The sequence below is a fragment of the Athene noctua genome, chromosome 21 (genome assembly GCF_965140245.1).
Source record: "Athene noctua chromosome 21, bAthNoc1.hap1.1, whole genome shotgun sequence".
NCBI classification, from domain to species: Eukaryota; Metazoa; Chordata; class Aves; order Strigiformes; family Strigidae; genus Athene; species Athene noctua.
Genome location: NC_134057.1, coordinates 9,362,518 through 9,373,480, shown reverse-complemented (window position 1 = coordinate 9,373,480; position 10,963 = coordinate 9,362,518). Strand labels below are relative to the sequence as shown.

General features: G+C 38.8%; 1 protein-coding gene across 7 annotated transcripts in view; it reads right to left on the bottom strand.

Annotated features, from left to right (window-relative positions):
* Positions 1–4,571: 4,571 nt before the first annotated feature.
* The window catches only part of CCSER2 (coiled-coil serine rich protein 2), a 65,363-nt gene continuing 58,971 nt past the window's right edge, over positions 4,572–10,963 (bottom strand). For 3 of the 7 annotated variants that reach the window (XM_074924440.1, XM_074924442.1, XM_074924441.1), the window contains one exon: positions 4,572–9,794. In XM_074924440.1, the coding sequence (XP_074780541.1) occupies positions 8,973–9,794 (822 nt within the window). In that variant the 3' untranslated portion in view covers positions 4,572–8,972. The remainder of the gene's footprint in view (positions 9,795–10,963) is intronic. The other 4 variants (XM_074924444.1, XM_074924446.1, XM_074924443.1 and 1 more) reach the window with 2 other exon arrangements.

Sequence of the window (10,963 nt, the reverse complement as noted above, 5' to 3'; positions counted from 1 at the left end):
CCACATCCCTTACGGATTTCCAACCTGAGCAGTCAGTGAGCTGAATGTTAAATACAGCCAGCTGAAACAAGGCAAGGCTGTCACGGAGACCAAGCGGGGAAAACGAAATTATTCCACTTCAAGTTATATAGATTCTTCAGTTGGGGTTATCAACGTTTGGTTTGCTTCCTCCACCTCCAAATAGATGCTCGCTTCTTTCCACTGAGCTATGCTGCTCCTGCTCACTGAAAACAGTAAATCAGTATTGCTCAGCTTGGGGCTGGCCCATCAAAGCAACCAGGACAGGGCGAGGAGCCGCACAGTCGGTGTGTTAGTCAAAAAGACAGAACCCACCTGTGCCCAGGGAGGTGTTCTGCCGCATGGAGGAATGAGATGGTTGGAAACGTGCAGTAGTTCGGCTGCTTGCATTGCACTGCCCTCTGCTGCTTACAGGAGAAAAGTCCAGCCTTCTGTCTGTATTAAAATAGGGTGGAGGAAGGGCAAGAGGTTTTTCCTATCGAAACAGATGAAAATATGATTTCTTTTTTAAGCTGATCTGAAGAGAGAAAGTGAACAGATGGAAGTATTTTGTCACTGGATTTTTCCAAAAGCATGCCATCTTTCTTGCTCTTACCCACCTGCTTTCTATCCATTTACAATTAAAATAATAACACGTAATTTTTCTCCTTTTTTGTCAGCAGAGCTCCAAGTGCTTTGCCATGAAAATGCACTGCTATTCAGCCCTGCCGTTTAGTCTGCAGATGTTGGCTAAAACACATTTGCTAAGGCACGTCCAACTGGTACTCAGAGCAGAGAGCACGATGTAGAGACCCACTGCCCTTACAGTAAGAGTTGAGAAGCCCTTCTGTAACACTGATCCTGTGACCCCTGGTATATTTTTAATGCCCCTCCTCAAATTTCTTAGCCTTACTTTGTACCTACACTAGTCACATCGCAGGATAAGACTCTATAAAACACACAAAGCAGAGGTGATGCAGTGTTCTGTGTCAGCAGTACAAAAGACGTAACACCGCCGTGTGAAAACAACCTCCAGGACCCTTTTCCTCCTTTAAAAGACAAACATTTGTAGGAAATCAGGCAATATTACATAACAGAATAATAACTGTCAAAGCTAATCCCTTGAAAACTAACACCCTCAAAGTAGCCTAAAAGTAAGTGTCATTAGACAAGAGAATTAGGCAATAGAAGCCTATTTTAAAGGAAATACGTATTTTGCGTGTATAAACACAAACTACAAGCACCCAGTATTTTTTCAGCATGCTGCATGTCCCAGAAATGCCACACAGAGAGCTTTCAGCAGCCATTAATATAATGCACACACAGAGATCTTAACTCTTTTGAAGAAATCAAATGCACAGTATAAAATGCACAGGAGTATTATTAGCAGAGAGCTTGTGTATCACTGAGCTTCCCTGCATGCTAATAGCAAATCTGTGACAGTTTATAAGCATATGGTTTGAACATCATAGACTTTCTAGAAACATAAGTTCAGATCCTGGCAGGATCAACTCAGCTTGACAACCTTCTGCTGTGTATCTTGCAGCAATAACTGCTTCGCTGCTACTGTTTGATACAAAAATCTCACACACGGGCTCTCACCTGCGATTAGGGGCTTCTAGGTTCATACCATAGTACAAAAAAAAAAAAAAATTAACACAGCAGCAACGTACGGAAATTACAGAGCAGAACTTGAGAGCGTTTATAAACCAGGACTGAACTCTGAGAGTTACCTGTAGTAGCCTGAATAACACAGAACGTGGATGCTCAAATCACTTTGCCAAAGGTGAGTGGAATTTTAAAAAAAAAAAAAAAAAAAGGTATTCCACAAACTCACTTTTTGTCTGAACGTAACGCACAGCTTTGGGATCCTCCGGGAAGACGGGGGTGCAGGTTCCTACCACCCCACGATACTGTCAGTGTGCTGTTTGGGATACGTGTTCCCATGGGAACATCCTTACGGGACTTCAGAAAACTTGTCTTGATGTGCTGTATGTAACTTTAAGAGAGAAATTATTCCCTCTCATTTACATATAATAAATTCCTACAGATAACTGCTGTGGAACCCTAAGAAGATAGAAATTTACTGGATCGGGTAGTAATAAAATAATTCTGATAATGTACGTAAAACTTGCCTTGTGAGGAATTACTTTAAGAATTTTTAAAAATTTTATTTAAAACTAAGCTTTGTATACAGCTCAGGCTTTTGAAGACTCCTAAGCAGGCAAATACAGGGAGATTAATATAATGTTCAAGAAAATAAGGAAGGATGTGTCTACTCAGGGAATTTTTATCATGCTGTCAGCATAGAATCTTGCAAGTCTTGACTTTGCTAACATATATAAAATTCTCATTTTATGTATGAGGAAACCATGGGATAATTAGCATGGTTTGCCAAACTGAATAGGAACCGAAATAAAGAAGTGTAGGAATCACTGGACTTTTGTATCATTAAGCACTGAAATCTATCAAACCAAGTGACCCGAGTCTTTAAAAGCTCATAGATTTTACATGCACGCACTTCGGATGTAGCTAAACTAGTGGCATTTACCATCCCTAGACTTACCACTGGGTGTACACAAATGCTATTTTATACTGATGATCTCACAAGAAATCAGGGAAATTTTCACAGGCTGATTTCCAAGGGTGCCTCTTTCTAACTAGCACCCAAGATAATGACGTATCAAGTCTCTTCTGAGTAAAATCTCAACAATTGTTTTGATCGGAGAGGCATTAAGAAAACCACATTCTGACAGAATGTGAAGCTCCATTGAAATCTGATGTTTCTCCCAAGTTGCTGCATTTCTATGGAATTTTCTGAAAAAAAAACCCCAACTCAAACCAAGTAACTGCTGGACTGTCCCATCTCTACAACTGGTTTTGAACACCTGCCAGTTTGGGCTATTTCAGAGCATTTTAACAGGCCTTCAGAAGCCAACCTCTGCCATGAAAGACTTTCCAACAGTTGATTGCCAGAGGCTGTGGTGGAGGGGAACATTTAAAACAACTTTGAAGTTTTCAGATTTGGCTCTGCTTTGGAATAAAGAAATTCAAAATCGTTCTTAAACGAGTTTCTGGTCTGTTAGGTTAAGACAATTACATCTGCCTTTAGCTTCATACCAAGAATATATTCCCACTATATTCAGTGAGGATTTGGAGCAATCATGCAGAATTACCCCACGTGTTGCACTAGACCTGCACTCCTACTGCCTGTGGTTTCACAGAAAACCACTAGAAGTCCCAACACAAAATCCTCAGATTGACTGATTAGCACTAGATACTTTAACTCAGTTTTAGAACCGTGGCATTTGTATTCAGTGTCCTCCTGCTAAAAGCCAATTCTTATTTGGGGCAGCAGCTAGTATTCATAACCTAGGGACAACAGCAACTGCATAGATCTGGTGATGTTACGTATGCTTTGATATTAGTCTTGTAGTTCAGTTGCATTCAAACATAAAAATAAACCATTTCTGTGCAAGGAAAGGTGCCAAGGGTGTTGATTCTGGGTCGCAAGAGTTTCTCATCACCTAACACTTTCCCCTCACGTGTCATGTTCTGCTCGGTGACAATAAAGCAGTGTCAGACCATTGCCCTCAGTGCAGTCAGAACTCAGCACTGCCACAAGGCCTCTGGATAGGACCAGCAGGGAAGGTAAAGCAGTGAATTACAGCTTTTAGAAACGTTATTTACACAGCCATCGCATCAGCTGATCACACTGACAGGATCAGACCCCCCTGTAACCCATGTCCACCAAGTAACAAAGAGCAACTCACCCAGCAGAAGGACAAGGCAGGAGGATCCACGGTATGTAACTACATTTTCGGGCCTCAGTTGAGGAAGGGACCTAAAAAAATGTGTTTGGACTCCGAAACCCTACACAGGAGTTGCCCCTCACCCATGAAAGTCTTTAAAGATCATATTGAAGCTCAAAATAAAACCTTAAGGATGACAAGTCTGCCTGCAGCATTTAAAAAATGTTCTTCCTTCAAACTACAGGATTCTCCCTTTACTAATCCTCAAATTTTGACTGAAATGTCAAACTTGAACTTCCATCCACTGAAACCAGCCAGATGCAAGTAGTGGAGCCGAGTTCCTTTTCTCTCAAGACTAATAAACCATTCAAATCAGGCAAAATAGAGTTATACAATTCAGAGCCATTTATGAAAGTTTACATGTATGTACAGATTGTATTAACGTGGACTCCTGTGGGGAAATAGCTTTCTCAACATAATCTCTTCTGATAATAATTCTAACTAGTTAATTATATAAGAAAATGCTATGAAATACTATTCTCAGCTGGGCACTGTAAGTGAAATAATATACATTTGAAGACTAGCCACATAAGTACTCGTTCCTCTGGAAACAATACATTGAAGTGTTTAGCTCTATGTCTTTTTTTCTTTAATAAAAAAGCCTCTTGCTAAAAACCTGTAGGTCTGTTGGAGAAAGACAATTCCAAGAGAAAACACTGTAAGCATGAGCATAGTCACCCCCTTCCCCAAAATGTCCTATCTACAGTCCTATAATACTGCACCATGACGTAAACATACGAGTGAACAGTCAGGAGAAATAGATACTTATTAGAATTATGACTTTTATTCACTAGAGCAACATTAAGGAAAGAATTTTTACATACAGGTTGTTTGTTTATTTTTTTTTTTTTAATCAACTTTACAAGCAAATTCCAATATACAGTATTTACTCCGGCCTGGGTTAAAAAACAAAAACGATAAAGCAGATAGTAAGGGTACCTCTTGTTTCAGCTAGTATTGAATTTAAGATTTCACCGACACTGGAATTATATTGGTTTTATTGTGGTGCTTTTACAATTAAGTAGGCAGTGAGCAGCTTTACCACGACAGTCAATCTCCTCGACAGCACAGCTGTAAGATGACTGCACAGAGTCCTACCACCAGGATCATGTATTAAATCCACTCTGCTCGGAAAAAGCCACTATAACGAGATAAGGAATAGCTACGGAAGCCCAATCCATGAACAGATTTCTATTTGTACGGCAAGAACCACGTCCGTATCGAGAGGATTATGCGCTGTGCAAACCCAGAAATACTTCCCCCCCCAACATGCCACCTACACGAGTATGACGCTTCAGAATGTGCATGTGGTCATGACATGCAAACAAAGTAAATCACGCAAATGGTTCTCGGGTTTCTAGCGTTGTTACAACAAAGCAGCATTCAGATCAAGGATGAAATGGATTTTACTGACCTATGATGCAGTCTAGTTGCTACGTCTAGTCTCACTGCTATGAAATGTCAAGTTGAGGAACCCACTTTTTTTTTTTTTTTTGGAACTGTATGAAAAATTCAGTGCTGTTTTGGATTTTTCAGGGCCTTTGTAATTATTTTGAGAAAGTGTCAGAGATAATATTGCACTTCTTTTCTCAAACAAAAACATACGCTGGGCACGTTATTCTTCAAGGGCTACGCTAGTCCTAGGGACGTTCTGCCATTGGCCTTGACTGGCAGTAGGAAGGGGAAGGCAATAATCTGGCTGCATCGTTCAGTGTTAAAATTCCACGCTTAAATTAAAAAGTCATTGCACAACAAAAAGTCAGTACGCTATAAGAATATTTTTAAACATGCTAGAGTGCATATTGATTCTGTGAAAGTGATGTGAAGATACCTTGGAAACAGCAACACTAGCAGGGAAATTTGTTTCAAACAAAAGCCACACACAGCAGGAGGCATCTAGATTATTTTAGGCACAACTCCAAGCAATAAAGCTCATTTAAAGTGCAATTCTGCGTGGTTTTTGTTTTTTTCTTTTGTGTTTATTCACTCGTTAAAATGCGTAATTGCCTCTGTACACACATACTGAACAGTAGTTTAATACTTTTGTGAATATTGCACAAAAGAATGAGAAATCAAAACCAAAAAAATTGCAATAAACCAGTTTTAGAAACCTAAAAAAAAAAAAACAAAAAACAAAACCCTGAAGATATCAAATCCTTAAATTTACATATATAGGATAATCTGCACCAATACCAATGATATAATCAGCACCTTCCATAAATTAGATATGTTACCTGAAAATACTTACTTAACCCCACCTGACAAACCCGACCCAGCACCCTCTTGTCCATCACACCCTGACCCCTGTCCTTCGCTAAAGTGAAGCTTCAAACTTCTCTACTTTCCTTCCAGTTGCCCATCTGCTGACAGGCTTTGCTCATACTCTGGACTTACTATACTTGCAACAGAGCCTTTCCTGGTAAAGTCTGAAAAGCCAAAACATGTAGTTGTCTTGAGAGAGATGCGAGGTCCGCAGCTGAATACAAATAAAATTCAGGCTAGCATCTGTCTCATCCATGATCGAATCCTGCTGTTCCCAGGTCAGTGTCTCACTAATCCGTCAGCACAAAATGGGGAAATGCTATAACAAAGAATATAATTTACTTCTGCTCCATTAACACAGAAAAACACCCCACAATAAATATATTTTTGTTCTTCTAGAAAAAAAATAATGATTTTTTTTTTTTTTAATGAAAACCCTGATTATCTCTTTGCTTCATTCCTTAGTTTTCAGTAAAGGTGCAGACAGATAGATAATCTATACTTTTAAATGTAAACATAAAAATTTTAACATCACTAAATCAAGCTGGTGATACCTCCAGAATATGAAGCAAAAGAACTCGTGGTGAAATATCCGTCAATAGCATTAAGTGAAAGTCATCTTTTTACATAAAATCATATACAACCATGAACAAAACCAGCTTCTATTCATGGAAGGTGAACTTAAAAAACCCACCTTCCATAGAAATCTATACGGACCGGAAAACAAACCAGGAATCTGATCGTTCCCTCAGCAGTTTTTAAACTCCTGAGAAACACAGTTAGCTGCCAGGAGCTAGTTTTGGGGAATACAAAGTCAGTTTTATTTTCGAAAGTAAACACTTACACTGAAGGCCATCTAATTCAATGCTTTTCAAGGAAAGGAGGAGTTTTTCCTGGAGAATAATTGTTACAGCAATCTTGTGGTTATTTTGATCCTACATCAACTGCAACAATTAATGTCACCCCTGTTACTTCTTGCTTAGGCTGTCTTCACCCCAGTTAAGAGGAATTCCTGCAGGTCTCTTATTTCAGACTGAGAAGCAATTCTGAAATAGAACCTCGCCCCTGCCCATTTTCCCCCCAAGCTTTTCATTTTTCCACTTCATTGTCAGTTAAAAGAATTTAGTGTGACAAAAACTTTCTTGGATATGAATTACGTACTGAGAAATGCAGGTGACGCTTTTTCCCTTCTCCCATCCAACTAAGGTATCCATCAGGATACCCCTAGTCAAGGGGCTTATATTAGAGAAGTTAATTACTGAACTTATTTATGAAATGTCTATATTTATTCACTTTAATTCTCTCAAAGAAAATACTGTAATATGCCAAGTTCCTACAGCCAAAGCCTAGAACAAACCACTACTGTGCTCCGTTTTAATGCTGTTCAGGAACAGATTTTGAGCAGAGGTACTGTAACAGCCTTCTGCTGCTGATTTTTAAAACCACCTCAAGAACAGAAAAAAAAAACCCCAACGGGAAATATCCAAGAGACAGTGATGGGAAAGAAGGGAAGAACAGGAGATGGGACATAACATTAAGTTTCTGGAAAGCTTCACTGTATGTGCATATAATTAACTCCCAGCACATGTGTCATGGTCCCATAGTTGCACCATGATGGGCATATATTTCCAGACTACTTTCAGAAAAAAATACTTCTCCTAGAGAGCAGGAATTATTTATTATTTTTGGTTTATTTCCCCAAAAAGCTCCTTCCCAGTTATCATGCACTACTTCAGAAATTACAAAAAAAAAAAAAAAAAATTACAAAAAACCCAAAACCAATAAACATCTCTGAAAAACTCTTAAAGAGTACCAGCTCTGAATTAGGAGATAACAGGATTGCTCAAAGCAAATAAGTGGGGTTAATTTATTTTTTTTTTTAAATAGTTCCTTTTTTAATACAAGTTTTATTCTGTAAAATAGTTTCAAATCCTTACACATAGGTCAAAAGTTTGTGCAAAATTTCAAGTCGGGTACTTCAGAGTCTTTCAATATTAAACAAATCAATAAATACAAATAGTACAATAAAAGTTAAAAAAAATATGAATTAAAATGCATGTTGTGCAACCTCGACATCGGTGTTACGGACCCCTTATGCCCACAGGCTCCCTACTTACCAATTCATAAAAGCCTGCATTGGAAAGTTTTGCACAAGTATCCTTCGCGTTTCAAGATTCTACCCAGTAACGTGTCTATTCAACACAATAAAAACATACCACAATCTTTTAACAAATGATGATGTTTAAGAGAAAAGGTTTGTTTCACCCTGTGAAATCTGCCTGTTGTCTGTGAACAGTGAAAACGGGATAAATAAAGAACAGGGCAACCTCAGATTACAGCAAAACAAAACAACACAACCCACCCAACCCGTCAGATTAAATAACATTAAATATGTCAGTCTTGAGAGAATGATAAATACAAGGAATTTTGCATAGGCCTCTGGAATACAGAGTCAGGATTATGGCAAATAAAACATTTGCTAGTAAGCCTAATTTTCCACCACTCTAACCTACTGGGTATTCAGAACCAAGAAGTTAAAATGAATAATAATTTCATTGTCTAATAACTCAAATAGAGGCAAGAAATTATTTCTGCCATCCTGAAATGCACAGTGCAGCACTCTGGGATTCCTGGTCACCAGAGACTTCAGTATTTGCTTAATTACTAAGATCACTGGGCAACACGATTTTTAAATACAAACCTACGCTGTAATAAAACACTCTCAAGAGAAGCTGCACAGCTCGGAACATAACGGGATGGAGTATGTGAACACTACAGAAAGATGCTATTTTTAATATTTATTCAGGATTTGCAGGCTGTAGATAAAGCAGCCTCAAAGGCAGTCAAAACATAGGAAGAAGATTGATGTATGGCATCATTCAGCGAGATGTAGGTAGGTTCTCAGTGTGTCTTTGGCTTCGGGAGGCGGGAATACCGATTAGAGGGCAAACTATCCGCAGAATGCACAGCAGCATTCTGTGTCTGCACGTTTTCTTTTCTCTGTACCAGTGGCTTTGGGATGTTAGTCTTCAGACAGGTGTTTTGAGGCTCTGGAGATACTGCTGTGGCTTTCTGACTGCTCGTTTGCTTAGATTTAACAAAGGACATAGTTGGTGGGCGAAGTTTAGACACTTTCTGATTCTGTTTAGCCTTTAGGTTATCCTGACCAGATGTTGGCTGTAGTTGAGTTGAACTACTTAATGGCAGCAGCTCACCTTCCTTGGAAGCAGCGGAATGATTTGCAGATCGTGCGAGAACGGCCGTTGTAGGAGGCACTAAAGCATTTGGGGGCTTTGCAATTCTGAGAGTCTTTGGCCGAGAAGCCTGGTTTGTGAATGAGGGTTGACTTTTCACAGCTAATTCAGTCTGCACCTCTCTAGCATCAGCTCGTGTAGAGATCTGAACACAGGATCGAGATGGTAACGTACCTTCTTTAATACTAGCCACCTCTGCAGGGCCTTCAGTATTTTTATTTTTCACATTTTCCAAATATGATGTATTCTCATCTTTTATGTTTAATCGTATGCTCCTTAAAGAGTTTACATCATTCAGGCTATTTGTGAGAGAGACATTTGCAGCATTTTGATTTTGATGATTGCTATATTCATGCAGACCATGTTTAGGATATTCACTGTGGGCCTCGATATGTGGCATTTTTATTAGTTTTCCCTGGGCGAGGTCTGTGGAACTGGGAAGGCTGCTGGAAGGCTGTAGTACTTGAGGCTGTTGAAGAGAGAAGAATACAATAATATATTAGGCAAAGAAAAGGCCAGGTAGCATTCTGAATCCAAGGTGTGCTGACTGGATGCTTGATAACGGCTGTATATCTGGTTGTTAAAAATCAAAACTTTGACTTCGGCAAAACAGGATGGGTCATGGGACGTGTACAAATGTGACTTGTAACTTAGGTGGAAAAAATTATACCAGCACTGAAATACACAACAACACAAAGACAAAAAAAGAAACCAATTACCTTAAAAAAAACCATGAGAAAGGCATGGTTGATGGTTTCACCTAAATCTGCAGGACGGCATAAAAATGGCACAGAAGTACTGATCAATTCTGATTCAAGTGCTTAATAAACAAATGCAACAGCTATCCGACTGTATCCATCTTTTAATTTTTATCACTTCATACTCAAGTTAACTATCCCAACCCTCTTACCAATGTTCTATACTGTACAGGCAGGAAAGGAGTTTAATGGACCACGTGAATCTACAGTGCATTTTCCTCGCCCTACTGAGGTTAGAAAAGGTGATGCAGGCAGGTTGTAATCCTACTGACTAGACTTAAGTAATTGTTTTATCTTGAATGGATTTCAAATGGACTGACAAAGAAAATCTTCAGCGAAGCAGCAGAACAGAGCACATATCAAGCTAGAGATCACTACACTGATAACCAAGGGATAAAATTAACTTAATGAAGATTTTTCATTTTAACAGAAAATACACTCTAATCAGACACGTATCATACGAGAGAACTGCCAGTACATCATCTGGGTCATTTCTATTTTCCTCTTTGCTCTTCCCTGTAAAATTCTTTAAAGATGAATCTGTACACTAGCTTTACAAACACATCCTAGACCTGCAACTTGCATACAGATCTTGGAAGAAATATTAAAAATTCTGCAAGTCACGACAAAACGCAAAGCCTATTTAAACTTAAACTATAGTTTTCGCAAGGTTCAGGTTTGGATGATTTTCTCATTTTCTTTATAAAGGAGAGGAACTGAACTACTACAAGCTAGTCTCATCCCTAAACTACTTGAGTTCTTGCCAACTGATAGATTGCACGTACATAGTAAACAGGCTTACAATATTTGTTTACTAATGAAATAGTCATAGTAAAAAAGTACTAATATTTTTCTTTAAGAGATTTGACTAAAAATGTCA